The 27,531-nt window shown below is 35.9% G+C and overlaps 1 protein-coding gene and 1 pseudogene across 2 annotated transcripts; both read left to right on the top strand.

Annotated features, from left to right (window-relative positions):
• Nucleotides 1-1,177: 1,177 nt before the first annotated feature.
• On the top strand, nucleotides 1,178-3,016 carry LOC145600680 (aldehyde oxidase GLOX pseudogene; annotated as a pseudogene).
• A 3,501-nt stretch (nucleotides 3,017-6,517) lies between these two features.
• LOC145601852 (uncharacterized) lies at nucleotides 6,518-27,003 on the top strand. 2 transcript variants are annotated; one of them, XM_081657929.1, is made up of 11 exons: nucleotides 6,518-6,642; nucleotides 6,737-7,064; nucleotides 8,396-8,473; nucleotides 8,576-9,108; nucleotides 10,022-10,636; nucleotides 10,745-10,902; nucleotides 14,442-14,653; nucleotides 14,736-14,869; nucleotides 14,952-15,259; nucleotides 15,365-15,468; nucleotides 26,409-27,003. In XM_081657929.1, the coding sequence occupies exons 2-11, from the start codon at nucleotides 6,758-6,760 to the stop codon at nucleotides 26,477-26,479; spliced, it is 2,520 nt and encodes an 839-aa protein (XP_081514055.1). In that variant the 5' UTR covers nucleotides 6,518-6,642; nucleotides 6,737-6,757; the 3' UTR covers nucleotides 26,480-27,003. The 2 variants fall into 2 exon arrangements, with proteins under 2 accessions (XP_081514055.1, XP_081514056.1); XM_081657930.1 differs by having other exon boundaries at nucleotides 6,526-6,642; nucleotides 6,724-7,064.
• The last annotated feature ends 528 nt before the right edge of the window (nucleotides 27,004-27,531 follow it).

Here is a 27,531-nt window from a genome sequence, read left to right as displayed (position 1 = left end):
ATTTTTGTTCCTAACAAAATTCACATTTAATTCTTAAGAAAATACTTCATAAACCGATCTCAAATTAGCTGTCTTACCACAGGACTCTCTAAATATCTTGATCAGATTTCTCACTACGGCATAACCAAAAAAACAATTAACACATGAAACATTGTTAGATTGGAAAAAAAAGTATTCGAAAAGATATAGGAAATTTTGCATTAAACCACCTTTTATAACCTTTTAATTGCAGGAAACCACCTTATAAATTTTTTTTCGCAAAAACACACCTTAATCGTAAATTTTTTTGCAATCATACACCTTTTCCCGGAAAATACCCATTCATCTTGTATTCCGGGGTTGACTCGACCATGAGACGCCCTAAAACCGCTAACCCTCCCTTTTCCCCAGCCACCCACTTCACGAAGGTACGAGAATTGGGTTTAGGGCGGCTTGAGGGTTGGGTTTAAGGACGGGAATTGGGAAAGGGAGGGGATGAGGTCGTCGGCGACGAAGGAGGGAGGTGGTCGCCGGCCACTGGAAGTGGGTGGCTGGGGAAAAGAGGGAGGGTTAGCGGTTTTAGGGCATCTCATGGTCGAGTCAAACCCTGAAAACCAAGTCAATGGGTATTTTCCGGGAAAAGGTGTGTGATTGCAAAAAATTTTACGATTAAGGTGTGTTTTTGCGAAAAAAAATTTATAAGGTGGTTTCTTGCAATTAAAGTGTTATAAAAGGTGGTTTAATGTAAATTTTCCAAAGATATATAGATGCTCATCAATCTCATCATACAAGCATATCTTATCTTAAAAGCTTAAAAGAGTAACGAATCAAATAACTTGAGAGAGTACAATTGTAGAAAGAATAATAATCATTAATTACTTGGAGCTGTAACATTGGCATAAACAGCTCCCATAACAAGCTAGATAAGAGCAGTAAAGCCAGTAATTAGGCTAAATAATAAAGGATTATAGCTTTATAAGGCGCCATAATTAAACAGAGTGATGACTTAGATTTATTTTTAACATTATTTCACGGATCATTCGACCCTTACATTTTTAATCTAACAACATTTCCCGTGTTTCATTCCCTTAAAACCATAAACCCCTTTTCCAAATTTATCATAAACCTCTGCTCATTATATAAATATCATCGAAATTCACAGGTTTATTAACCAACATTCTTTTTAACACAATTAACAATGGCGGGTTTTGGTTTTATTATCAAGAAAACCATTTTCTTGACTTTCTCTCTCCTCTTTTTCACGCTTTCTTCCTCCTTCCCTCTTCTTCCGACGCTTCCTGATGTGTACTTTTCCGACGAGGATTCTTTCTCTGGCGTCGGGATTCCTCTGGGTCAGTGGAGTTTACTACAGAAAAGCGTCGGAATTTCTGCAATGCATATGCAACTTCTAAACAATGATCAGATTGTGATATTCGATCGTACCGATTTTGGACCGTCCAATCTCTCACTTCCAGCCGGAAAATGCGTCTCCGACGACTGCACAGCGCATTCGATACTCTACGACGTGGGTTCGAATACATTCCGCCCTCTCACGGTGGTTTCCGATACTTGGTGCTCCTCCGGGTCGGTGGACCCCACAGGGAAACTAATCCAAACCGGGGGGTACGCGCAGGGTGAGCGTGTCATCCGCACGTTCACCCCGTGCGCACGACCCCCGGGGGTAGGACTCCCGTGCGACTGGGAGGAGCTACAAGTCTCCCTCTCCTCCCGAAGATGGTACGCCTCGAATGTGCTCTTACCCGACGGCCGGGTAATAATTGTAGGCGGCCGTGGGTCCCACAACTACGAGTTCTTCCCTAAACCACCGGGTCAACTTGGCGGGAGATTCCCCCTCCAATTCCTGTTCGACACGTGGGATGGTCGTAACAAGGAGAACAACCTCTACCCTTTCTTGCACCTCCTCCCTAACGGCAACCTCTTCATCTTCGCCAACAACAGGTCTATCGAGTTCGATTACGTCACCGGACACGTCATCAGAAAGTTTCCGATTATGCCCTCGTTGGCACGACGGAATTACCCTTCTACCGGGTCCTCCGTCCTCCTCCCCATCGCCGGAAACTCCACAAAACCCGACATCGAAATCTTGATTTGCGGCGGAGCGAGGCCGGAGTCCTTTGACTTGGCTAACAACAAGAGTGTCTACGTGGCAGCAGCGCAGAGCTGCGGGCGTATGGTGATCACTGACAGTAGCCCACACTGGGTCATGGAGAAGCTCCCTATGCCACGTGTCATGCCGGATATGATAATGTTACCCACCGGTGATGTACTCATCATCAACGGCGCAGGGAATGGGACCGCCGGTTGGGAGAACGCGGATAACCCGGTGTTGAACCCGGTTTTGTACAGAACCTATGAACCCGACCCGACCCGGAAGTTCGTTGTTCTGAACCCGACAAAAACTCCCCGAATGTATCACTCCTCTGCAGTGCTTGTATCCGATGGGCGGGTCATCATTGGCGGGTCAAACCCGCATGTAAATTACAATTTTACCCCTGGAGTAAGATTTCCGACGGAGTTGAGCCTGGAATCATTCTCACCGCCGTACCTTGACCAGCAATACGCCGTATTACGTCCGTCGATCCTGGCCGTTGAAACGGAGAGCATGGTATTAACGTACGGTCAGATGGTGTCAGTGACGTACGTGTTGGGGATGTACAAAAGAGAAGAGGCAGAGGGAAATGGAGGTGGAGGTAATGTTAAGGTGACGATGGTGTTACCGCCTTTTACGACGCATTCGTTTGGGATGAACCAGAGGTTGTTGGTGTTAGGAGAGGAGAGAGTGGAGCAGCTATCGACGTATGCGTATAAGGTGACGGCGAGGGTGGCGGAGAGTGTGAATGTAGCACCACCAGGGTATTACTTGTTGTTTGTGGTTCATGCTGGGGTTCCTAGTCGTGGTGTTTGGGTTCAACTTAAACGTCCTAGTTCTTGGTGATGAACTTAGTGATTGTTTGTTTTGTACTTTTATTAGGGGGTGGGCGATTCTTTGGTTTGTTAAATCATTTGTCATTTGTAAAACTGATTGAATTGGATAAGTGAATACAGGATTGGTGAATTAGTTTAGCTAGTTAGCTACACATACATATGTTTTGATTTTAATTTTTTTTGGCTATCAATCAGTCTTCATCTAATATTAAGTAAGGACTATACTAGTTTATGTAGTTGTCAAACTGAAAATTCTGACTTAGTTAACTTAGGTTTACATACGTTTACAAGTGCTCCTAAGTAAACAAAATGAAGTGTAGTCCTCTATAAACCTTAGTACTTAACATTGGTTAATGGTTGTTAGCACAAGAGTTTAAGAGTATTGAAAAGTTATCAACAGTCGTAGAGATTCACAATAATGATAGATTTTCTTATACGTTTTTGACGGTTAATGAACTAATGATAGAAATGAATACATTAATATGCACTTGTCATTTGTCCTTATAAATGGAAGTTAAGTTAGGGGTATAGTATCCTCTTTTTTTACTGAACTTAATTGAACTTAAGCTAAAGAGTACAGGCCCTTAATAGCTCACCATATATATATAATAATGGTGTTAGGACATACATAAGAGCTAGTTGCCAAAGATGGATTGGAGTAATCAATTTTGAATCTACCTTAGTTGATGTTAAGATTGAATTTTGTATTTTATCCGCAAGTCAAATACCCTACATTGCTCTAGGATATTAAGGGGTTGCCCCTACAGTATTGATTATACTTTAATTTGATATGATAAGCTCGCTAACGTCATAACAAATAAGTTAAATCACAATATTTGAAGAAGTTAAACAAGAATTGAATCAACCAAAGAAATGAATAGATGAACACATATTAAAGATGTTAATGTCTTCCATTAAATAAATGATAAAGTCAAGGCTAGAACTGTATTACAAGACCTTTCAAAAAAAAAAAAAAAAAGAACTGTATTACAAGAGGAAAGATTAGATTACCAACATTGAATGTGATTAGGCAGATTTCATAACACTTTAAGTAAACAAAAGGTTTTGTGTGAGACCGGACTCACGTGAGACCGGGCTCAATAACAAAAGTCCAATAAAAAGGCGCGGGCTAACTAAACCCGATCGCGAGGCCCGCAACACCAAAAACATGATAGTGGACTCACGTGAGTCCGTCTCACCCAAAACTTTACCTTAAGTAAAACTACCTTTCGCTTGACTACGTACTACGCCAAGGGAAAAACCAAGAAAGTGCTAAAGAAAGCTTGCTGGATGTTTTTATTGATGTCCTTCTCCTTGTAAGTTTGTACTATTTATAGGCAAATCTTATGAGAACATTATCTTGGCCTCTCCAATAATACCCCTTTAACCTTTCAATGGTTCCTTATTCTCTGGCATCAATTGCTTCCTTCTTTAAACAGGTATGAACCTATATCACGTGCTTGACCGTATTGAGTTGTCTCATTTATGGCTATTGAGTCTACTATTGGACCCATAAGTTGGAATCATTGAACATACCATCGTTCATAGATTCCAAGTCAAACGGATTTTTATGTCAAGTTCTAATCCAATGAAGTAAACAAAAGTCATGTCTTCAAAAAAAAAAAAAAAAAAAAAACAAAAAAAAACAAAAGTCAACGGAAATTTTAATAATTTGGTGTAATAATACTTAAGTAAAAATAAGTTTCACTTTAATTTCCTTACCAAGATAGTCTTTCAAGGTAAATGAGATACAAGTACATTAAGCTAAGGCATTAATGTGTTTGAGTACATTTAGTTAGGGGAGTGTTAAAATTGCTTCGAAAACTAATTAATAAAATGAATATGTTAGTCTAATAATCTGATTTCAAATCATTAGATGTAGATTTTCGCCATCCGATCAACCTGATTAGGGGAGTTTTAAAATTGCTTCGAACTAAAAAAATGAATATGTTAGTCTAATAATCTGATTTTCAAACCATTAGATGTAAATTTTCGCCATCCGATCCACTCAATCGGGTTGAATCTACTTTATGCCTATAAAACTTTACATGATTAATTTTCTCCTTCAACTTGTTGTAATGATTTTATGTCATTTTCTATTTTCTGTTAGGTTTTTGAAAAAGGATTGAACAATCAGTTTTCTTCGTATAATTATAAAAAGTACTAGCTTAGGCCCGTGCCATGCACGATAAGTGTAATTATTATTATTATTATTTTTTTTGTAAAAAATAATTATATCTAACAATTAAAAGTGATGCTTTAAAGTAATTTCTGTAATATCAATAATATGAACCAATTTTATGAGTATTAGCTTTTTAAAGTAATTTCTAATATGAACCAATTTTACTCCGTTTATCAGATAACTTAAAATGAGTTGGAATAATAATATTTTAGGTAAATGTGTATGGAAGAATTATGAACACCAAATAAAAAGTAATATTTTTGTCATAAAGATAATTTAAAAGATTTGAAATGATGTTATAATATTTGTATCAAATATTCACAAAAAAATTTGGTTAAAAAGGGAAGGCGAGTTTTGGAGGGATAAAACAGCACCAAGATGTAAAACGTGTCAGTCACGGTGTCTATTTTAGAATTAAGTTATTGAGTTATTGATGATTTCGTATTGATTAATGTCTAAAATCGTTTCGAACTACGCAAGTTGGGGTTAGGATTGTTTTTGTCGATTTGGTCTGATCTCAATCGTAGCCTAATTACCCGAATCTCGGGTCTTGAATTTTCAACATTTTGATCTTTTTGTCGATTAGGCCAGGTCTCGATCTTAGCCTAAATACTCCAATATTCGGGTCTCGTGAATTTTCAACTTTCTGATCTTTTTGTCAATTTGGTTAGATCTCAATCTTAGCCTAAAATACACCAAACTTAGGTTCTTGAATTTTCAACTTTTCGATCTTCAATTTGGTGATATTTGGTTTAGTCTTGCACCGGTGATGTCAAATTAACCTTATAATAAATCTATTCCATGATTTAATCTATCATGCATTCAATTAGCAATTCCAAGTTGCAAAGTTTCTTGAATGTCACTAGACTTTTCCCTAAATAATATAACATGTATACTTTATTCTCCGTGATAAATTAGATGACACAATTCATATTATCACATTTTCAATATACAAATTTAGTCATAATTCTTTTTTTTTTATTTTTTTTTATTTTTTTTATTTTTTTTATTTTTTTTTGAAACCAATCATAATTTCAATTATAGATAAGTAAAAATTAAACAAAAAAAATAATAGTTTGAAAGTATCCATTTTAGAATTTAATCAAATCCCACATAACTACGGAGTATGTGTATTTATATATCACAAAGGTTAATCAAAGCTGCGTACCTACGTATGTGATTATTTTTTCATATCGAAAATCAAAATGGTATCATACTATCATCTATTTATATTTAATTTTTTTTTCGAAGAAATGTATCATCTAATTTGAAAAGCGAAAGAAAAAAATAGCAAAATTCCTTAATTCATATCAACGGCCGATAACCGTTTGATTAAATCCAACGGCAGAAGATAGATCGCGCGGCACCATGCCTTCCACCTTCTCTCTCCTCCGATCAATATTCAAATCGAATCAAGCCCTAAGCTCACACCAAAACACTGACAAAAGATAACTCAATCAGTTTCTTACCAAATTCCTTAATTTAATCGCAATTAAATCCCTAAATTCTTCATAATTCAACGAAGATCAATCGAGGTAAGCTTGAATTCCAAATCCATCTTCAATGTCAACAAAAATGGCGATGATTTCATTTGATATTGATTTTGATTTGAATAGAATTTGATTGCAGAACAGTGGTGGAAGTAGAACAATGAACTTTTTGCTGCGGGGACAAAACCCTAGCTCCGCCGCAGCACCACCAGCAGCCACCGCCGATCAACTCCCGCCGGTATCGCCGTGGCTGAAGAAAACTCCGTCACAAAGTGTTACGACATTAGAAGGATTGATTGCGGAAAATAAGTCGAATTCAGTGGATCATTCTGGTACAAGTAATCGTGATTCGCTTACTGCTGATAATGTTGAAATGATTTCTTCTGCATCTAGTAAGGATTTTGCTCCTCTTGCTGATAAGCATGTTGATGTTATGGATGATGAAGGCTGGATCACAATTCCTCATAGTATGTTGATTTCTCTCTCCTTTTATTTTCAATTTGAATTGTTGCATTTGATGATTATTTGTGTCATTGGATTTATTTGCTACCGTGATCTTAGTTTTTAATTTTCGTTTCGTATGCACCGTACTTTGAATGAGCTAGTGTGGATGTAGCGGGTGGTGTGTGCGTGATACATCCGAATGTATAATGGACATACTTGCATTTTCTCCTATATTGGAGGTTTATACGTCCCCATATCCTTATGGAAAGCAACTCTTTAGATTATTTACCTTGATCAATAGATTCTTCTTGATGTTCGAACCTTATATTCTCGCAATTTGCCTTTGCCTAATACTAATATGTTTATTAGTAGTGAAGATAATACATTATATCTGATTTGCATACTTTTCAAGTATGTTGATATTTATCATAACCATTTCGTAGATGTTTTGGGAAATTTTGGTTCCCTATTTCTATTCCCAATGCAGCACAGGTAGCGTATACCACTGGGGGAATTCGAGGTAGAGTTTAAACTTTGCCAGTGCTTAGGGTATACAAGAGTAAATTAGAAGATTAGAAACATCACTTTTGTTGTCGCAACGAAGTTATGTGGTTTGGGAATTGAAAACCCTATTGTGTCGAAAGCTAGTTTGTCACAGGGGAACAGAACTTTACTGTAGGGTGTGGAATGGTGACATTTGTGTTAATTTTGTTTCAAGATCATTTATAAGTTTCCCTGTTAACTTCTTCATTGGAAAAAATTAAATAGGGTTGGATAGACCTTACAATTGTTGGGAGCTTATTGACAACTTCGCTACATATAGGAAATAGACCATTGTCACGTGAGGTCTGTAATTTAGCCCGTTGATATACAATGCTGAACAATTGCCTGTTAAGATTCTTTTTGAATTTGTTTCGTGCTCAATGCAACATCCTATCTGTCATGTGCTCAGTTACTCACACTGACTAGAATTATTAGTTTAGATACATTACACATTTGCTTCCAAGCTTTGGTTGGTTTGTGCATTTCGTTTATTTGACTGACAACAAGAGCCACATTTTGACTTTGTAATTTCTTGTCAGTCAATCTCTTTGAATTTTTTCATGCTAATGTTAAAGGTCATACCCATCATGAGTACATTTGTCTTCTTTGCCAAATTCTGATATGCCCTTATGCTTTTGCTTTTTATTTTGTTGATTTTGCAACCATTTGACATGCTATTACCATGCTTAATGGGCTGGATAGTGTATGTATTTTTTAAATGAGTCAAATAGTCGATTCAAAAGGGTACTATTTGTTGATTGTAAATTGTTCTTGATCCACATTGTTTCTAATGCCTAGTATGGATCTGCAGAGAAACTGCCTGATGATTGGGATGGTGCTCCAGATATACAATCATTTCACTCTTTAGACCGTTCTTTTGTTTTCCCTGGTACCATCCCTCTTGATTTCCTGCTTCGCTCCATTCTTATGCGCATATTTTATTGTTTGCACATTCTGTAAGCTGAGTGTAAGCCCATACCTGACAATGCAGGGGAACAGGTACATATATTAGCATGCTTGTCTGCATCCAAACAAGACACTGAAATCATAACCCCATTCAAAGTTGCTGCTCTGATGAACAAAAATGGTTATGCACAAGGTCCCAAGGACCAAAATGGAAGTATTGCAGAACAAGAACCACATTCTGGAGCTCAGCCTATGGAGCTTGATGATAATGTGGATGCAAAGAATGTAAATAGGCATCAAGTAGATGTATCTGCTAGTGAGTCTTACCTTAGAATGGAGAATCATAGAAGACAAGTGCAAACTTTGCTACAGAGATTTAAGGAATCCCATTTTTTTGTGCGAATTGCTGAGGCAGGAGAGCTTCTATGGTCAGACAGAAGCACAATAGAAGAACCTGATACGGTAGATGACACTGATAGTATGGATAACAATAAAACTGCAGGCTCAAGAACCTCTATTAGTGCAGTAATTGATAGTGGTAGGTTTGATGCCCGGGCTTCTGGTGGTGTGGCGAGAAATTCTATTAAGTGTTGTTCACTCGCTAATGGAGATATAGTGGTATGTTTCAAAAAATCTTATTGCATTTGCATGTCATTATGATTCCTAATTTCAAGAAGTATTTATCAGAAACAAATGCTGCTGCATTACCTTTATGTAATTAGTATTTCCTATTCATTGGATATTATAAAGCCAACAGTGTGAGGTAGTTTGTGGTTGATGTTGGTTAAATTTATGTGTGTACAAAATATTAGTAAATTTGTTGGTGAAGTATTGCTGATGTAGTATAAAACTATAAATGGATAAATTTTTGACAATATGACTGTAAATAAAATTGAGGAAATGAAAAGTTTTTTGGTTTAAAACAATCTTCTCATATAAGGGCAAATTTCATGACCTTTAAATATTCCAGGTTTTTTTTTTCTTTTTTTTTTAAAAATATTTTTTTCTTTTTTGCATTTGATAATACTACTTTCAATCCTTCAATTATGTTTCTTGTTGATTCTAGATGATATTATAGTTTTGCTTGGCCTGCAATTGAGTTTGTATGAGTCTAATTGTCTGGACATTTCAGGCTGCAGCAGTATGCCCTATGATACATGCGAAACTTTAATTTTGCTGCTTGAAATATAGGCAGTTTCTGCCTTTATTTCGATTTTGTGCTTTTTCTTTTCAGTTTTATGTAGTGTTTTTAGGCTGCTAAAGAAAGACTTATTTCAATCTGTAAAATTCTTACGCTTGAGGCAGAATTTTCTTGAACATTTCCTTATATGCGCTAATTATATCTGTCTTGGTATGATTACCAACTTACTGTCCTATTCATGCTTCACTTTGTGTGCTTACATCTTTACTTTTTGTGCTTACATCTATTCTGTTATGTTTATATGGATTTTGCACTGAAATTGACATTTCGTTTTCTTATTCTTATCTCACTTATTTTCTCTTATTCCCATTCTTGTTTGGAAGGATGCAGGTTCTTTTACAAGTGAATGTTGGTGTTGATTGTTTGAGAGATCCTACACTAGAGATTCTTCAATTTGAGAAACATGATGATAGACCTACGGCTTTAGACAGTGATTTGCCAGTTAAAGAAGAGCATAATACCTGTGGGGAATTGTTAAAATGGTTGCTTCCTTTGGACAACTCTCAGCTTCCTGTAAATCGACCTTTATCCCCACCTTTACTTAATTCGTCCCACAAAACGAGTTTTTCTGCTTCAAGTGGTTCACAGCTTTTTTCTTTTAACCACTTTAGAAGCTACTCTATGTCGTCACTACCACAAAATACTACACCTTCTGCATCACCATCTGGCTCTACTGCTTCTTTGAAACCAAATGTTGATTTAGAAGATTGGAATCGTTTTGGGTCACAAAAATCCCTGAAGAGTCCGAGAACTGGATGCCAAGGTCTGCTATCCTTCCGAGGAGTTCCGTTAGAGCCTGAAAGGTTCTCTGTTTGCTGCGGATTGGAAGGCATTTATATACCTGGAAGAAGGTGGAGAAAGCAGCTTGAAATCATTCAACCAGTTGATATCCACTCATTTGCTGCAAACTGCAATACAGATGATTTGCTTTGTGTTCAGATAAAGGTAAGTTGTCTATTTTAACAGTCAAGCTTTTGTCTTATATGTGTATAATAAATGGGTTCACCCATAATGTTATTACAGGTGGTTTGAAAATTCTGCTTTTGTTTGCAGAATATATGTCCAGCACATGTTCCAGATATCGTTGTATACATAGATGCTATAACTATTATCTTGGAGGAGGCATCAAATGAAGCAGGTCCACCTTTGTCTGTTCCAATTGCATGTATTGAAGCTGGAAATGATCATAGTCTGCCAAATTTGGCCCTGAGGTTCTTATCCTTTGAAGCTTGTTTAATTTTGGTTGTATAGTGAATAGAATTACATTGTCTCTAATTTGCCAGTTTTGTCCTTTTTTCTTGGAGAGGGGTGAGGGGTTGAGGTATTAGAAATTTATTCAAGTGTTGTAGTATTGGGACTATGGGTAGAGCACTGTCCTGTGATAAGCACTTGTGTGGCTGGTCTCTCTGGTGGAGCTCGTTTATGTGACAACTTTACCTGTTTAAAAAATTGTTCTCCTAGTGGCCTTAGAAGTGGACTCATCATGAAGTGCCCCTTCTCACGTCTGGTGTGGTTGTTTAGTTATACATTCATCTGTTTCTTTTCTTTTTTCTGTCTGCAATAAGGTTATTTAGGAATTTCAAATTCAAGGACTTTTGTTTCAGGCCTTTCTTGCTTTAATGCCTTTGATGAGGCTACACATTCACTTTAGGTAACTAGAAGATGTGTATATGTTACCTTAGCCTGGTAATAGCCAAGAGGTTTGTTTGATTTTTGAAATTTTGTGGAAATTTTGTCAGAGTACCACAAGTTAAATGCACTAACTATTTCTCCCTCCCAACAATCTTGCCACTGCACCACCTACTCTCTCCCTCCCTTCTATCCTCCAATTTACAACTCAGGTACTCTTTCATCACCAATTCTTCTTTCATCTCCCTCATCAAGTCACCATGGCTTTCCTCCCCACAATTGTAATCCACTCTCTATCGTGATCTCCTTATTTTTTTTGTACTTTGTTATGGTCGACAGTATGTTGGTATAGATTAACATTTTGGCAGATGTAGCTATTTTTATTTGATAAAGGACCTTGCTACCATCACTAGTTGTTTGTGAGAAGACATGCATAATTTTATGTATTCCCTCCCTTTCAACAAAATTATTGTAGACTCTTGTTTCTTTAAAGGTTTGGAACAAGTGAGTGGATGTAAGAAAATAGTGAATAAAGTAAGAGAGATGGAGTTTAAAATTGGGTGGGTGTAAGAAACAGGTGGATAAGTAAGAGATTAAGTGAAAAGGTGGAAATATTGCAGGGTAAAGGGGATAAGTGATAATGTGGGGTTTCAAAACTAGTAAAAGTGAGTTGAACTTTTTGATAGACCCCAAAGCTGAAAGTGAGTCGAACCTTTAGGAATGGAGGTGTTATTGTGACTTGAAATCTGGTAGGGCTGACTTTGAATGCACATATCTCTTAATCTATATCTTGAGGTGATTTAAGTTGGAGGTAATAGCTTGTTTCAAGAGCATTCCTATGACTGGTCGTATGCCTAATTCTGATAAAAAACGAGATAGTTATGACTGTTTTATGATGAACTGACGAAGCTGGAAATTGCTGGTGTTCGACCTGAGGAATTTTGAGCCTCTGCCTCAGCCAAGGTCTGCTGTCGAGTGAGGCATTTTTAGTCTGATTTAAGCACGACGTGTTTTATGGAATGTTTCCTAAATTTATATTTCTTCTGTGACGGTTAATTGAGTTATATTTGGGGAGTACTTTAGGGTTTTCTTATGTTATAAAAAGACCCTTTAGGTAATTAGATCACACCCTAGAGAGGCATTAAAACTAGGACTCCTTGTATATTCTCGTTGTTTTTCGTCATTATATGAACAAGTTCTTGAATCCCCAACTATCTAATTTGACCGAAGCACGTAAATTCTTGTGTCTTCTTTGTTCATTTTCTTATCGCTTTTTCTCGTTCTTATTTTTCATTGACTTGTTCCGCATTAATCAAACACTACATCACCCTCTTTCCTAATAGGAGCCAGGAGGAGGTTTATTTATTTTTTTTTCGTCGAAGAAGTTTCTCATTTTGTCAGATTCACTTTTTACTTTTTTTGGTTGAATGGTAGTATTGATGAAAAATGTTAAATAGAGAGGAAAGACGGGGTTTAAAAATATGAGGGAGATTCATTCGATGGGTTTTAGGATTTAGGTATATTTAATTAATGAAATTGACGTGTGTTAGTCATTGAAGGCATGGTAGACATGGGGATACAATGAACCTTTCTTTAGTTCTTTAATTAAGTCAATGATCTCCTCAAAGCTAACAAATAATAAATCTTTAAACTCCTTTGAAATCAGTAATCAACTTCTGAGGTGCATAAATTTTGTGACCCATAAAATTTGACCTGTAAATCTTTTCCGTTGTCATCAAAGTCGGGGCCACAGGAGGGCTGGTTTAGAGTATCTGCCGTAGCTGTTTCCAAGCTATTAATAGCTTGAACATGCCCTCTCCTTGTGCTCTTCTATTCTATACGTGTTTCAGTCTTTGAAGGCATGTGGTGGACATGGGGATACAATGAAACTTTCTTTAGTTCTTTAAGTCAATGATCTTATCAAAGCTAAAAAATAATAAATCTATAAACTCTTTTGAAGTCGGTAATCATTTTCAGAGGTGCACAAATTTTGTGACCCATGTAATTTGACCTCTAAACCTTTTCCATTGTCATCAAAGCAGGGGCCTCAGGAGGGCTGGTTTAGAGTAACTGCGGTAGCTGTTTCCAAGCTATTAATAGCTTGAACATGCCCTTCCATTAGCATAACTGCCGACTTTTTTGTGTAGCAGACCCAGGGAAACAAAGGTGTTTTGTTTTCCTCTGGTTGACAGTTTGACCCATGATATACTCTGACATACATCTAGCTGTGAACGTAAGGGGGGGGGGGGGGTTTTCTTTAATGTAATTTTTTTGAACAGCATCTTAGCCGTTAATTTGAGTTGCTCATATTTTCTTTCCTTCCTTGCAACAAGCTACCTCCGGCATATTTTGATCAGATCCAAAATCAACCTGATAACAATTGGGTCTTTAACGCGAAATTAGGATCCCAAATTCAGAAACAACCCGACCTGAAAAAAGTGTGTCAAATCCAACCTGACACTGCCCAAAATTTTAAGTTGAGTAACAAATTTGATTTCAAAAATTCCCCCCTACATTTTGTGTAACAACATTAAACAGAGGCAAAAAAAAAAAAAAAAAAAAGATATATTGTAATTTTGTGCCTGATTGTTTAGTTAATGTAAATTTTAATCATAATAATAATAATAATAATAAAAATGTTGCAAATGATTATTTTGGTTTTGGATTGACTCCATTTTTTTTTTTTACTTGTATTTTTAAAATTTTAGTAGCTTAGTAATTACAAACTCTTTTAAAAAATGAAATTATGCATTGCATTAGGTTATGCAATTTTTAATAAATTTTACATGAAAAAGTACTACCAAAATTTTGCCAAAATAGATATTACCTTCTTGAAAATAGATATTTTTGAAATCGGCTCGTCTTATGTGTGGCTAACCACTCCGTGTGGCCACTTATAAAAAAACAAAATAACCCCTATAACATTAACCGAATAACCCCTATAACACTAACTAAGCAACCCCTTTAACACTGATCAAGTAACCCCTATTACGCTAACAAAGTAACCCCTGCCACACGGTGTGACCAGCCACATATAAGATTTTTACTTTTGAAATCCTATATATGGCTATGCCAATTTTATTGTTAACAAATTTATGTTTGGATAATCATCTCTTTGCAGGAGAGGTGAAGAACACTCTTTCATTCTCAAGCCAGCAATTTCAGTCTTAAAGAAATCTAAGGTACCTGATGATAAATTTACTAAGTTGCATTCAAAATCTGGAAGCAAAGCAACAAGTATGCGGCTACCTCCAGTAGCTGTTGAAGAAACAAAGAATACATCTACTTCTCACAAGTATGCCATACTGGTATCATGTCGTTGTAACTACTCTGGTAATTCTTGTAACTTTTGAACTTGTCCGATTTGATTACTTTTGGTAATGGTTCTTTTAATTAGTATTTGTAATTTCTATAGAATCAAGACTATTTTTCAAGAAGCCCACTGATTGGAGACCACGCATCTCAAGGGACTTCATGATATCAGTTGCATCTGAAATATCAAACCAAACTCTGGATTTTACTGGAAAAGTCTCTCAGCTGCCAGTTCAGGTCTTTTGTTGACACCAACTATAAATTATCTTTGTTATATTTGAGTAAGAATTGCATTCGCTGATGATTTAAAATATTTCAGGCATTGACCCTTCAGGCATCAAACCTTACATCTGAAAATCTTACATTGACTATACTTGCTCCAGCATCTGTTGCACCTCCACCTTCAGTACTGTCACTGAATTCTACACCATCATCACCAGCAAGCCCATTTAGGGGAATTGCTACAACTCAAAGATTAAGCACAGTAACTCGTTCTAAGGACAATAACAAACAAAGTGGTGCACAGTCTCTCTCTTCTGATCAGCAAGGTCTTCCAGTTTCTGATGTCATTCCAACAACTGCTTTGAGCTGTACTCACTTATGGTTGCATAGTCGAGTTCCATTAGGGTACATACCAAACTGCTTTTATGGTTTTTATCTGGGCTTTAATTACCTTATTAAGCTGTAATGTAAGAGTTTGGCTTTGACATTGGTGTACTGTGGTCTTATCAGATGTGTTCCTTCTCAATCCACTGCCAAGATCAAGCTTGAGCTGCTTCCATTGACTGATGGCATAATTACACTTGATACCTTGCAGATTTATGTTAAGGAGAAAGGTAATCTTTATATTAGTATAATTAAAATTGAAGCCCCCTCTATGACTATAAATCATCTTGCCCACTGTATAATTTCTGCCAGATTGCTAGCTGCTGCTGTGTGGTGCTCCCTTTATTGCATGCCTTGTATCTTTGGTTCATTTGGAATTCTTTGTAACTTTAACTTTGTGTTTTTCTTAATGTTGCATGAACTGTCAAGAAAGACTTGATCTTGTACTTATGGTGCTGCATTTATATGACTGGGCCTCTCTCTCCCTCTCTTTCAAACACTCAAATGCCTGCATTTTTTTGCTCTTGGGGACTGAGAGTGCAGGTTATACGTTTTCCATTGCTAATTTTTAACTTGGACGAGTTCCATGGTACCAAGTACCAACTGACATAATTCCCAGCTCTTTTTCAATTGTAACATAACTTTCATTTGACCATTTTTTGTGATAATTTGATTAATACAAAAGGAAAAAGTTACTCCCTCCTCTGTTCTTTTTTGTTTTACTTACTTTCCCTTTTAGGTCATTCTTGTATGTCACTCTTCCAAACCCCACAATAATTACACCTTTCCATACTCTCTCACTTCCTTTATTTACCTTTGTTAATACAAACCCACTTTTTTTTTCATTCTCTCTTTTACTTTATCTTACACCCACTCACATTCTTCAACAAATTCTTAAATCACTTATCTATAGTTAGTTAGTATAACATGAAAGAGCAAGCGTAGTAGTTAAATAGGATCTAGTTAAATAAGATCTTGTTGAATCCATCTTGATATATACTTTCAAAACACCAAGATGGTGACCTCCATCTTGATATAAAAAAAGTGATATTTGACAAATTTTACAAGGTAAGGTAACGGTTACATAGTAATCAAAAGTATAGGGTTACCATGGAATTTCAGAAAAAATAATTTTCACCATCAGGAATTTGCAAAATTGGAGGTCACCATCTAGAATTTTCCATTTTTTTTTTTATTAGGACCTTTTATGTTTTCAGATGCATGTGATTAAGACTCTTGTGCTAAAACGTGTTTGAGACTTTCAGTGTCAAAATCTGCTATTTTTGAAGGTTTCCATGATTTGACCCCAAATGATGTGCTTTAGTGTCTATACCCAGGTTAGACTGTTGGAATTACGGCACTTTTTTTTGTTGAAATGAAGAGTCCAAGTAACATAGTTTCATACATTTCTTTAAACAAAAAGAATTTTTATGAAGTTACATTTGTTAGGCATAGAAAACGGGGTTTTTTTTTTTTTTTTTTTTTTTTTTTTGGGGGGGGGGGGGGGTGGTTCTTTGAGCTTGGTGTTTTCTTTGTTGAAATATCCTATCATTATTCTACCATCCGTGCTGCCCATTCTCATAAAAAAAATCTGCACAAGTAAGCTCATAGAGAAACCTTGAGGTACCTAATTATAAATGACTAGTAAAGTAAAAAAATAGATAGGACAACAATCAAGCTAGCAAAATACACCTTTTTTTAAAAAAAAAAAATCGAGTCATTCATTTAAAGATGATATACTATGGTGATGTACGAGTTCAATACAAGATGATATACCATTGTCATGATATTTGCTGATGATATTGTGTTGATTGATGAGACAAAGAAGGTGTGGAAATTAAGTTGGAATTATGGAGATAGACTTTGGAGTCTCGTGGCTTGAAGGTGAGCTGAATTATGACGGAGTATTTGGAATGTAAGTTAAGTGGGGTGAGAAACAGTGAGGTAGGGGTGATCACCTTGAATGAGATGATTGTCTAAGGTTCTAAGGTCTTTTGATATCTGGGATCTATTCAAAATGATGGAGAATTGGATGGAGATGTAGCTTATAGGATCAAAGCAGGTTGGTTGAAGTGGAAGAGTGCGACGGGGTTTTATGTGATCCCGGCATGCCCCATAGATTAAGAGTAAATTCTACCAAACAACAATAAGGCCTGCTTTGTTATATGGTATACAATGTTGCGTTGAAAAGCATTGCCACGTGCATAAGATAAATGTGGCGGAGATGTGTGTTGTGGCCAAACTAGAAAGGATCGGTTGAGGAATGAGATAATAAGGAAGAAAGTAGGGGTTACATCACAAGATGAGGGAGAATTGCTTAAGGTGGTCGACCATCTAAGGACACCATATTTTATTCAATTTGTGTTTTATGAACTGTTTTGGTTTCCTTTGCCAAAGTTTTTTTTCTCAAACTTTTTTTATTCACACGTTTTTACCATTGCTTTAAAACTTTCTTGAATTTTATTCTAAGTTATCCTTTAAAACTCCCTAATTTTATTTTATTTATTTTTTTTTTTTTTAACTTGGATGCTCTTTCTTTTTCTCACATTACTCACTTATTTTCAAACTCTTTCAACGAATTATTATGTTATGTTCACTTTTTCTATATTTCACGGTTCCTTATGACAATTCATGTTAGCCGACCCCAAATCATTTTGGGTATAAGGCTTTGTTGTTGTTTTTGTATAATCGTGTCATTCATTTAAAAGAAAAGAACTATATAAAGATAATTGGTGGCTTTTGGGAAATGTCAATATCATCTTTTTCTCGGCTTTGAGAAGTAGAAGATGAGAAAGTCAAGGGTGTATTAAGGGTAATTGGAGAGGTATGTGATCAATGGTGTATGAAGGAATAGCTCTTAATTTGGAGTTTTAGCATTTGGTCTTCATCGCAATGTTAAGGCTCGCTCCTCATGTCCTGATGCAAGTCATGACATCTCTTATAGGGATGAAGGAATGGGAACATTCTCAAAGTATTGCACCTTTCCATATTTGCGTGGATGCTCAATAGAAAGTCACAAAATAGCAATGTAATGACATCAATGATTACATGTGTTATTATTATTATTATTATTATTTTTAATGATTCCGATTAGATAAACTTAGTCTCATGACAGGCATGTTAGACATATTAAAAGGTTAGTGATATTCCTCATTGTCACTTAGGGATCTCTTTTTACTCTTCTTATTGATGCTCATAGAAGAATGGTGAAAAGGGATTATGGTAAAGACTAAGGTTTGGAGAGAGATCATTCCATTATGTAGTTTAAAGCAGTTTTTTTTATTTTTATTTTTTTTTTTTTTATTTTGTAGTTTAATTCGATTCGTGTTGTATAAACTTTATAGATTTCTTTGGATAAAGTTTTCTCAAAACATTATGTTATTTATTTATACGTTTTTACCACTCCTTTAAGGAAAAATTGACAAAAATAATCCCAACTTTCGCCCATTAGCTCAAAATAATCCCAACTTTGGATTATTTTTAAGTAATCCCAACTTTGACGGCCATTCGCTCAAAATGATCCTAGCCAGTCACTTAACTTATTATAACAGGTTAAGATGACACGTGTCACCATTTAATTTGTTGTAAAATAAAATGAAAAAATCTTTAAAAGAATAAGAAACTAAAAAAAAAAAAAGAAAACAGCCCCCTCAGCCAGTCAACCCAACCCACGACCAGTAGGTCGACCACCTTCCCCACCACCTAACAACTAATTGAAACCCCCACGGCTCACGCTGAACCCACCAATCGAAATTCACATATCCCCAACCCGAAACCCCTATAAAGCCCCTTCCCCACCACTTTATACCCCAAATCTGGCTGTCCCCCACCCTCGGAACTCCGTCGCTCAGGAGGTTCCGAGGGTGTTAGAGGACCGGATTTGGGGTTTAACGTGGTAAGGGAGGGTTTTTTTAGGTTTCGGGGTTGCGTAGTTGGGGTTTCGGGTTGCCGTACTATCGTTTTGGGTGGTGGTTCATTGGGTTAGAGGGTGGAGTGCATCGATGCCAGCGTGAGGAGGAATGTCTGGGCGCCGGCGAGATTTGGGGCTATCGACATGTGGTGGCCGGCCGGTAATGTTGAATGGGTATTGGTTGTGGGATTTTTTTTTTTGTTTTTTTAATAATAATTTTTCCAACCTATAATGTGCTGACACATGTCACTCAAAACTAAAATTTAAAAAAAAAAACCTTATAACAGGTTATCGGTCACTCGGGTTCATTTTGAGCGAGTGACCCCCAATGTTGGGATTTTTTTAAAAATAATCCAAAGTTGGGATTATTTTGGGCGAATGGGCGATAGTTGGGATTATTTTTGTCAATTTTTCCCTCCTTTAAAACTTTCTTAAATTTTATTCTTGGATTTCTCTTAAAACTCTCTTAAAATGTACCTAGATTTTTTTTTTTTTTTCTCACTTTATGCACCTTTTTTCAGAGTTTTTCAACTTGTTTATCTTAGAATATTCTATAAGGACGTTATTTTATGTGTGTGATTTAGATAAATAAAGTTTAAGGTTTTGTGATAAAACTTATGAGAATAGGTGAGATGGCTATTCGCCCAACCTAGCGTTTCTAATTTGGTTTATTATTGAAGATTTTGTGAAATCTATTGACATAGCAAAATCATATCAGAATGTTCATCAAAAAATTTTGTGATTCAAATTAATAAACCAGTTTTTCCAAGCATTAGTTTTATAGGGTTAGCAATAGTTGTATATTAGACACATCGACTTCCATTTAGTTCATTTAATGTAGAAATAAATCAAGGTTTTTAAATACGCTTATGCAAGCTCACTTAACATGTCTAAACCTCTAGTCAAGCTATTGGGCTTGATGCTAGTATGCTAATCAAATTTTGATGTAGTTTAGTTTTGTTTCTTCAAATTTCAAAGCTGTTTTGTCTTGTTATTGGCCATTCAATGTGAGCATAGAAGTCTTTGTTGTTCTTCTGTTATCGCTCCTGTTTCTTCCCCGTGGATAGAAGTTTGAGCTTGTCGATTATTTGAAATTACTAATATTTCTTTTAGAATCCTCTTATAGAATGTCATTCTCTTTTTCCTTACACAAATTCTTGATTAAGGCGGACTATCATTAACTTATTGTAAGATGGGTTAAAATTATTCTAAAAGTATTTAACGTTACCTTTATATACTACAAGAGTGACTCTTCTTCTTCTTCGCCTTGAACGCCTTAATCTCATTAGTGGGGTCGGCTACATGAACCAACATGAGGACTTCCCAGGAGGTCACCCATCCTAGTACTACTCTCAATCATTGTGGCTCATGCCAAGCGATGTGACATGTTTTACACTGGTTGTCACTGGCTTACCGTAACCCTCCTCCTTTATCTAGGCTTGGGACTGGCAGCTAGCGGAGTTATACTACAAGAGTAACTAATTTCTCATAAATTTTTCCCTTAAAAAATACTGATATTGTGTTAGATTAGTCTTATTAGCCTTCATAGCATCTATACGTTAGAAGTTATACATGATAATACAATCAAACTCATTACAAATTAGAGGTTATTCTTAAAGGGATTAAAGTTAGCATAAAAATTGTCAAAGTTACCCTTAAATTGACCGTTTTATAATAAAATTAATGTAAGCCTGCCTTATATAAGGCTTATTGTTTGCCTTATTGGATTTCCCTGGTCTTCTTTTTCGATTGAACTTACACTTGCGTTGCTTTGGAATATCTTTAGACTTGGTCGTATCTTTGTTGAAGGCCAGGTCATTCCAGAAAACTTTGATGTTCTTCATTATGAAGGTTGAAGGTTGTGGTGAAAAGTAAGGCAAAATACTGCGTAAGCGTGCTAAGTTTAGTCATATAAATAAATTAAATTTTAGTTCAGCGTTGATTTTGGTGGGAAGAGGTCAAGCTCACTTGTTGGCTTATTCTTACAATTCTCCCCTACTGGCTACTGTCATTTGTTTGGAAATTCAACACAGTTGGAAAGTTATATGATTTGTTTTATGACACCAACAGCTTGTTTGGATACATGGATTGGGACATGGGAAGGAAAGGAAGGGAACACTTTTTCGTTGTTTGGATAGCAAAAAGTAGAGAAGGGAATGGAGGGAGGGAATTGGAGAATTTTTACCTTCATTCTTGAAGAAACTAATCTCTCCTAAATAGGAAATAATTTGGCTGCAAAATGGGACCCAAAACTATACTCCCTCCGTTCTTGGAAGTTCGATTTACTTTGTATTTGCATGGTGTAGGCGTCGTTTGAAGTGCGCCTACGTAAAAGCATGTATGAATATGCTTGGCACTCATAGGAAGTGGGAATTGACATACGATTAGGGACAAAGAAAGTAGGGAGCCGCCAACAAGTTTTTAAGGAACTTGTAAACCGTTCACGGATCATTTAAGGCGACCATGATTAAGGGACAACGAAGGCCACAACGATTGGCCCGTAAAGGTTACACCCCATTCATAATCCATGAGATTATTAACTCCATATGGTTCAGAACCACGAAAGGAGGATCGGGGATGATGGTACGAAGTAAGTCATGGAGTTACATTTGCGCGTATTGGCCTTGTGAAAAGTATTCCTGCGATCTCAAAGGCATGCAAACAAAAATTCAATTTGCTCCAAACTATTATTATGCTAAAGTAGTTGAATATTAATGCAACACATAATTCTATAATATCGTGATAACTTGATTTAATAACAAGATTAAAGGAACCTAAACCGGTTGTCCAAATTATCTTATTAGGCGTGATTTTAAATTACATATCCCCTTTAAACATGCAATATGGTGATCAACAAAAACAATAGAACAAATATTTATACCGGAAGCAATTTACCATAACAACTTTAGTCAAATTAAATCATAATAATCCTAATCATGATACTAGCAATAAGAATAATAATAAGAGTAATTAAGCGATTAATTACTCACTTTCCACGTTTCCTTGAATTGCTACATCATGAATAAATTGTTTTCAATAGATATAAATCAAATGGAAACTAAATTAAATACAAAATATAGTTGATTTGGTCCAAACCCTCAGTTAATTATACCTTCCACGCCTTGGTTTAAGGACGGAACATCGGGTCAAGTCAGTATGGACTCCTTGGAGTGCTTAAGGGATGTGTTATGGAAGAATAGGGAAGCTAGAAATTAGGTTAAAAAGGGAGAATAGAATGATTTTTGGTGTAGAGAGAGTGATTTTTGGTGTATAAGAGAGGAAGAGAGAATGATTTGATGATCAAGCTTGTTGATAATTGAAAAAGGGGAAATATGACCTCTACTTATAGAGAAAAAAGAAGGGTCGAAGAATTAGGATAAGATCCGAATTAAATCGGAATAAAACTCGATAGACAGCAGTTTTTGCGGTTTTTGTTTTTATCATATCTTTTGATCCAGAAATCGGAATAAGATAAATAATATGTCGTTGGAAAGCTATTGAAGTCTACGTTCTAATCCAATTAGAATCAGATTAATATTTTGTAGAATAAAAGATATGGACGAAATAGTGGGACGGTGTCAGTTTTGGATAGAGTTTCGTATTTCATTCATATCTTTTTCGTTATAACTCGGAATTAATATTATAATATATCATTGGAAAGATAATTTCAAGGACTATCCAACCATCTAAGATTTAGTCAAACATTATCTATGTCTTATCTGACTATCTTTGAACGTCTTTCAATTTGAATAGAATTAGGACTTTCAAAAAGAAGAGTTTTATTAAATTTCAAACTCTTTAATCTTATCTTTTCAAAAAGGATAATTAAGATATTTTAGAAACATATAGAAGCTTCTAATTAATCCTAATTGGTTTAAGAATGAGATTAAAGCCTTTGAACCCTCAACATGATCATTGGGTCGTAGGTAAGGTGGGCTTAGGTTTGTTTTGGACTTAGTTTAGTATTTTGGCCATAACTTATTCGTTATAACTCGGATTTGGGCTTATAATATATCGATGGAAAGCTCTTTTCAAGCTCCATCCAAATATTTAATCATTGGACCCAGATTATGGACCAAAATAAACTGATCTAAACGTTTTTATAAAAAAGGACACAAAAAGAATGATTGTAAAGGACACGAAATGAATTATTTTGGGTTTAAAGGCACGAAAAGAGAAAAATAAGTTATGGTTTGTGAAAATGGGCTAGGAATTGGGTTGGTTTTTGAAATGTATTGAGATTGAACGTGGATTTAAGCACTCCAAAGATTAAATACTCAACCTAACCAATAATGGCGGTGAAAGGTTGTTCATCATCGGGTTTGGATTTGAGGAAACATTTTTAGGTGTCTACACATGTTCACCACTATGTGTGTATCTTTGACCATTAATATCTTCGATTATGCATACATTAAAATTTTTAAAAATGATATTGGAAAATTTATCTGTAGGTGAATCTAATAAAATCCCACATGTTAATTTATTTCTTTTATATGAAGTATAAATCATGAAATGTAGTCAAAGTTATAATATGTTGACCTCATGAATAGTGAGTCGAACTTCGAAAACGGAGGTAGTAAAAAGGATTCAACGATTTCATTGTTGAAAAACTCTCTTCTTCACCCTTGACCGACTCATCATCTAGCATAGTAGCAAGACCTCCACTTTGGATGATCCAATTTTCTCTCTATTCCCTCTCTCCCTCTCTCATACATGATCATAATAATAATTGAAAAGCCATTACTATCATTACAAGGGTTACAATGATAGACTGTGAAAACAAATAAATACTCATGATCATGAGAGAGTGAAATTTACTAGAACATTACGAACTGGTTGATGGTGAGCAACGAGCGAAGATGCTCAGCCTCCGTGGGAAGGAGAGGTAGTGGAGCAACAATTTCAGAAGGATGAAGACAAAGGCTTGCAAGGGTAGGTAGGATCTTTCTGAAAGCTATTGCTATGATAGTGTGTTCATATAAAAAGGGGAAGAAGGATAAGGCTTAGGTAGCTTTTGTGTAGGGAATGAATTGTGAGAGTAGTGACCTAAAGTCACTTTGTGGAGGTTGGTGGCCTCAGGCCAGTTTGTAAGAAACTTCCTTGTTCGTCAATTAAAAAGCCTCCTGCATTCCCTCAATCTGATTTTCATCTTTAAATACTTTCTTATTGTGATTATTGGTAGTAAATCGTTACATGGTGAATCAATGGAACTGATTCAACTTAGTTGCTGATTGATGTTGGAGAGGACTTCACTCTATAACAGGGACAGACTAGGACGAATTCCCTCATAATATCAATTTTTATATTATTACCCTTCCCTTCCATGATCAGAAAAACTCCTCCCTCATCTTCTTAGCTATCTAAACAGGGGAGTTCAGGCTGCAAGTCTATTTTTGCTTGTAGCTAGGATCTCAAATCAGACAATTCCACATTTTCTGGAATTTTTGCTGGTTTGGGATTTTTCTTCCTAAGGCAGCATCTCAGTGTGAACCCAAACCTTGTGTTTAGGCTTCTTTTTAAGTTAAAGAAGAATTGGGAAGAAGAATGAATTTGATAACAAATGCATCAGCTACTGCTTCTTGTCCAGACTCAATAGGATAGGCTGATAAATGGGGAACAACTTAGTTGCGAAAGAGAGATTATTGATTAGCCTAGAAGTTTGTCAATCAAAAGAAGCTACACAAGAGCAGGTCATTCATCAAAGAAGCACATCTGTAGACGACAATAGGGGCGGGGGGCTCGCAGCTTAGGAGCTCCATTTGGATTTGGAGAAAGAACCCATACCTAAGCTGGATCCTCTGTAGTTAGCCAGATGCAATTTGGGAAGATGTTGATCATAGGCATTCCTGGCTGGAGGTAGGTAAGAGAGAAGAACACATCCGATAAAAAGATATGACTAGTGGAAAGAAGAGATAATGGATTGCTTGAATCAGATCAAGGGAGCCAAGGGAGATGATCAGTAGAATTTGGAGATCCTGCAATCCCTTTGCTGTATCCCCCTTCCCTCGTCTTCTTTGTTATCCAAATAGGGGAATCCTCCCTCCCCTTCCCCCTACCTTTTATCCCTTTCCATCCTCAAATCTTATCCAAACAAGCCAGAAAAGTATGGCTCGCTTTCATTGTTTATTGTTTCAAATTAATGAACAGTGTTATTATTTAAAAAATATGAACATAGATCTAAAGGGGCAGGTGTGCAATTGTTAAAGTGTTCCAGAATGGAAGTGGAACTTGCATGTAAGAGAGAACAATATTCCAGTCAAATTTTACGGTTAAATGATTGAACTATTTGTATTCTGCTTTATCCATTGATGGCTTGTTTATGGAGATTTGCAGAAGTTAGCTATCTTGTCTTTTGTGTTCATCGATTATCATGGTCCAATTGTAGGACCTTTTGATAACAATGAAATCAGATTAGAAATTAAATTCTTATTCCCAGTCCCTCCTTTTCTTAGTTATTAAGAGTAGAAAGAAAATGGAAATTAATTTTACCATGGGTGGAAATTCCCTCCATCCATCATGACACAGAGTTTAATGTGAATCATCTTTTTGGTAACCTTGTTTCGTCTTCGGGGGGGGAGGAGGAGGAGGGGTGAGAGGTTATCAGTTATTATCTCGTCTTTTGGTAAATAGACAATTTAGTTAATCTGCCTTGTTTTGGAGGTTTTTACCCTTTTTTCCTGGTAAGCTGGAACTTTGCAACCTGCATCAATCTATCATGTTTATCTGATTTGGGCATATTTGTGACTTAGTTTTGAATATAAATTTTCTTTTTAGCTTTTTTTTTTTTTTTTTTTTTTTTTTTTTTTATTTTTTTTTTTATAAATTTTTTGACAACATTTGAATGTAAGTTATCTGTATACGCATTCAAAATTTAAAGGTTACAGTTTTTTTTTTTTTTTATGATTGATCATATAAGACAACTTGCATCTATCTATTATGTTTATCTGATTTTACAGATCATTGTTTTACTTTGTTTTGAGTGTAAGATATCTGTATACGCATTTAGAACTTGCAGGTTACGGGCCCTTTTTTTTATTTTTATTTTTTATTATTGTGGTTATACGAAGTATAAGATTGTGGACCTCTAGAAAGATTGGAAAGCATTGCTTTTTAATTTATTATACTTGTATTTTTCTGAATAAAATTATTAGCATCAGGTAAAACAGGTCCCTGTTTTCAGTTTGTCTGTGTGTGCAATTAGAAAAGCTATTCAAGCTGGATACATTCTAAATTTTATTTGAATTTGCACTTTGCAAACAGATGCAACTTATATCCCTGAGAATGCGCTGAAGATCAACGCAACTTCTAGCATAGCTACTGGAATCATTTAAGCCAGAGTCTGCTCACTCACATTCTTTGTATTTGTACGATCTCATTAACAAAGAACTTGAAATCAAGAGGGGTGTTTCCCTCCAGTTGTACATCACCGGCTTTTTATTTCTGTCAATGTAAGACGTATGTCTGAAGTGCTGGTGTTTCTACCTCAAGTAGACACTATATTGTCTCTAAGTTTGTTTCTGAGGCGATCACCAGCATGCTGGAGATACGGCATCTGTTAATACCTCTGCAATAGATTTTGCTGCATTATGTAGATGCTTTGTGTAAAATATCGAGTCCTGATTTGATTCTTGAAAATGCAGATGTTACTGGAATGGTGAGTTTACTAAGACAATCTAAATTCTTTGTGCAGCAATCACTGTACTTCTTGCTCCTCTCTCGCTTTCTTGTCACTGAATTTTCAAGAGACTGGCACATTGTATCAACGATGCAATTTGCGGCCTCCTTATTAGAACAACTTGATAAATTGATGCAGTTTATTTCACTCTTTAAATACATAAGACTCATTTTTTCTAAATACTCAGCTTCGCTCCTCCCTTATTAGAACAACGTTGTTTTGGAAGTTACTAAAATCGGATATTACGTTAATAAGGGGGCATTTGTTTACACTACTGTATAATTGGATATCTTCTTTATAATTGGAGATTCTTCTGTATAATAAGAAGTTACTAAAAATAATCAAATTAAATGTTCGTCCAATTTTTTAATTTTATAGGTAGGAGTTGAGAAAGTACTTTGAGAGATTCCCAAAGTGTAAGAGAATATTCCTTTGCCTATTTTATACTGTAGTAGGACCTTATCCAACATTATAATTTGGTTGTTTAGAGAAAATTCCTCTGGCTTGTAGGTCTTGTAAATTTGTCCACAGTGATAGGGAAAGCAGAGATCAATTAAAGAAGTGAGATCCTTAGAGGCCATTAAATACCGAATTCGGATTAGCCTAGAAGATGAACCGGATAGAACAACCAAAAAATTCCTCATATGCACATAATTAGTACCTTTTTTTTTTTTTTTTTTTGGTAGGAAAAAGTAAATATAATTTCAG

Source organism: Chenopodium album, chromosome 21, assembly GCF_948465745.1.
Source record: "Chenopodium album chromosome 21, dcCheAlbu1.1, whole genome shotgun sequence".
In the NCBI taxonomy this organism is placed as follows: domain Eukaryota; kingdom Viridiplantae; phylum Streptophyta; class Magnoliopsida; order Caryophyllales; family Amaranthaceae; genus Chenopodium; species Chenopodium album.
Note: the sequence above shows the minus strand (reverse complement) of the source record. Positions and strands in the feature narration are given on the sequence as shown.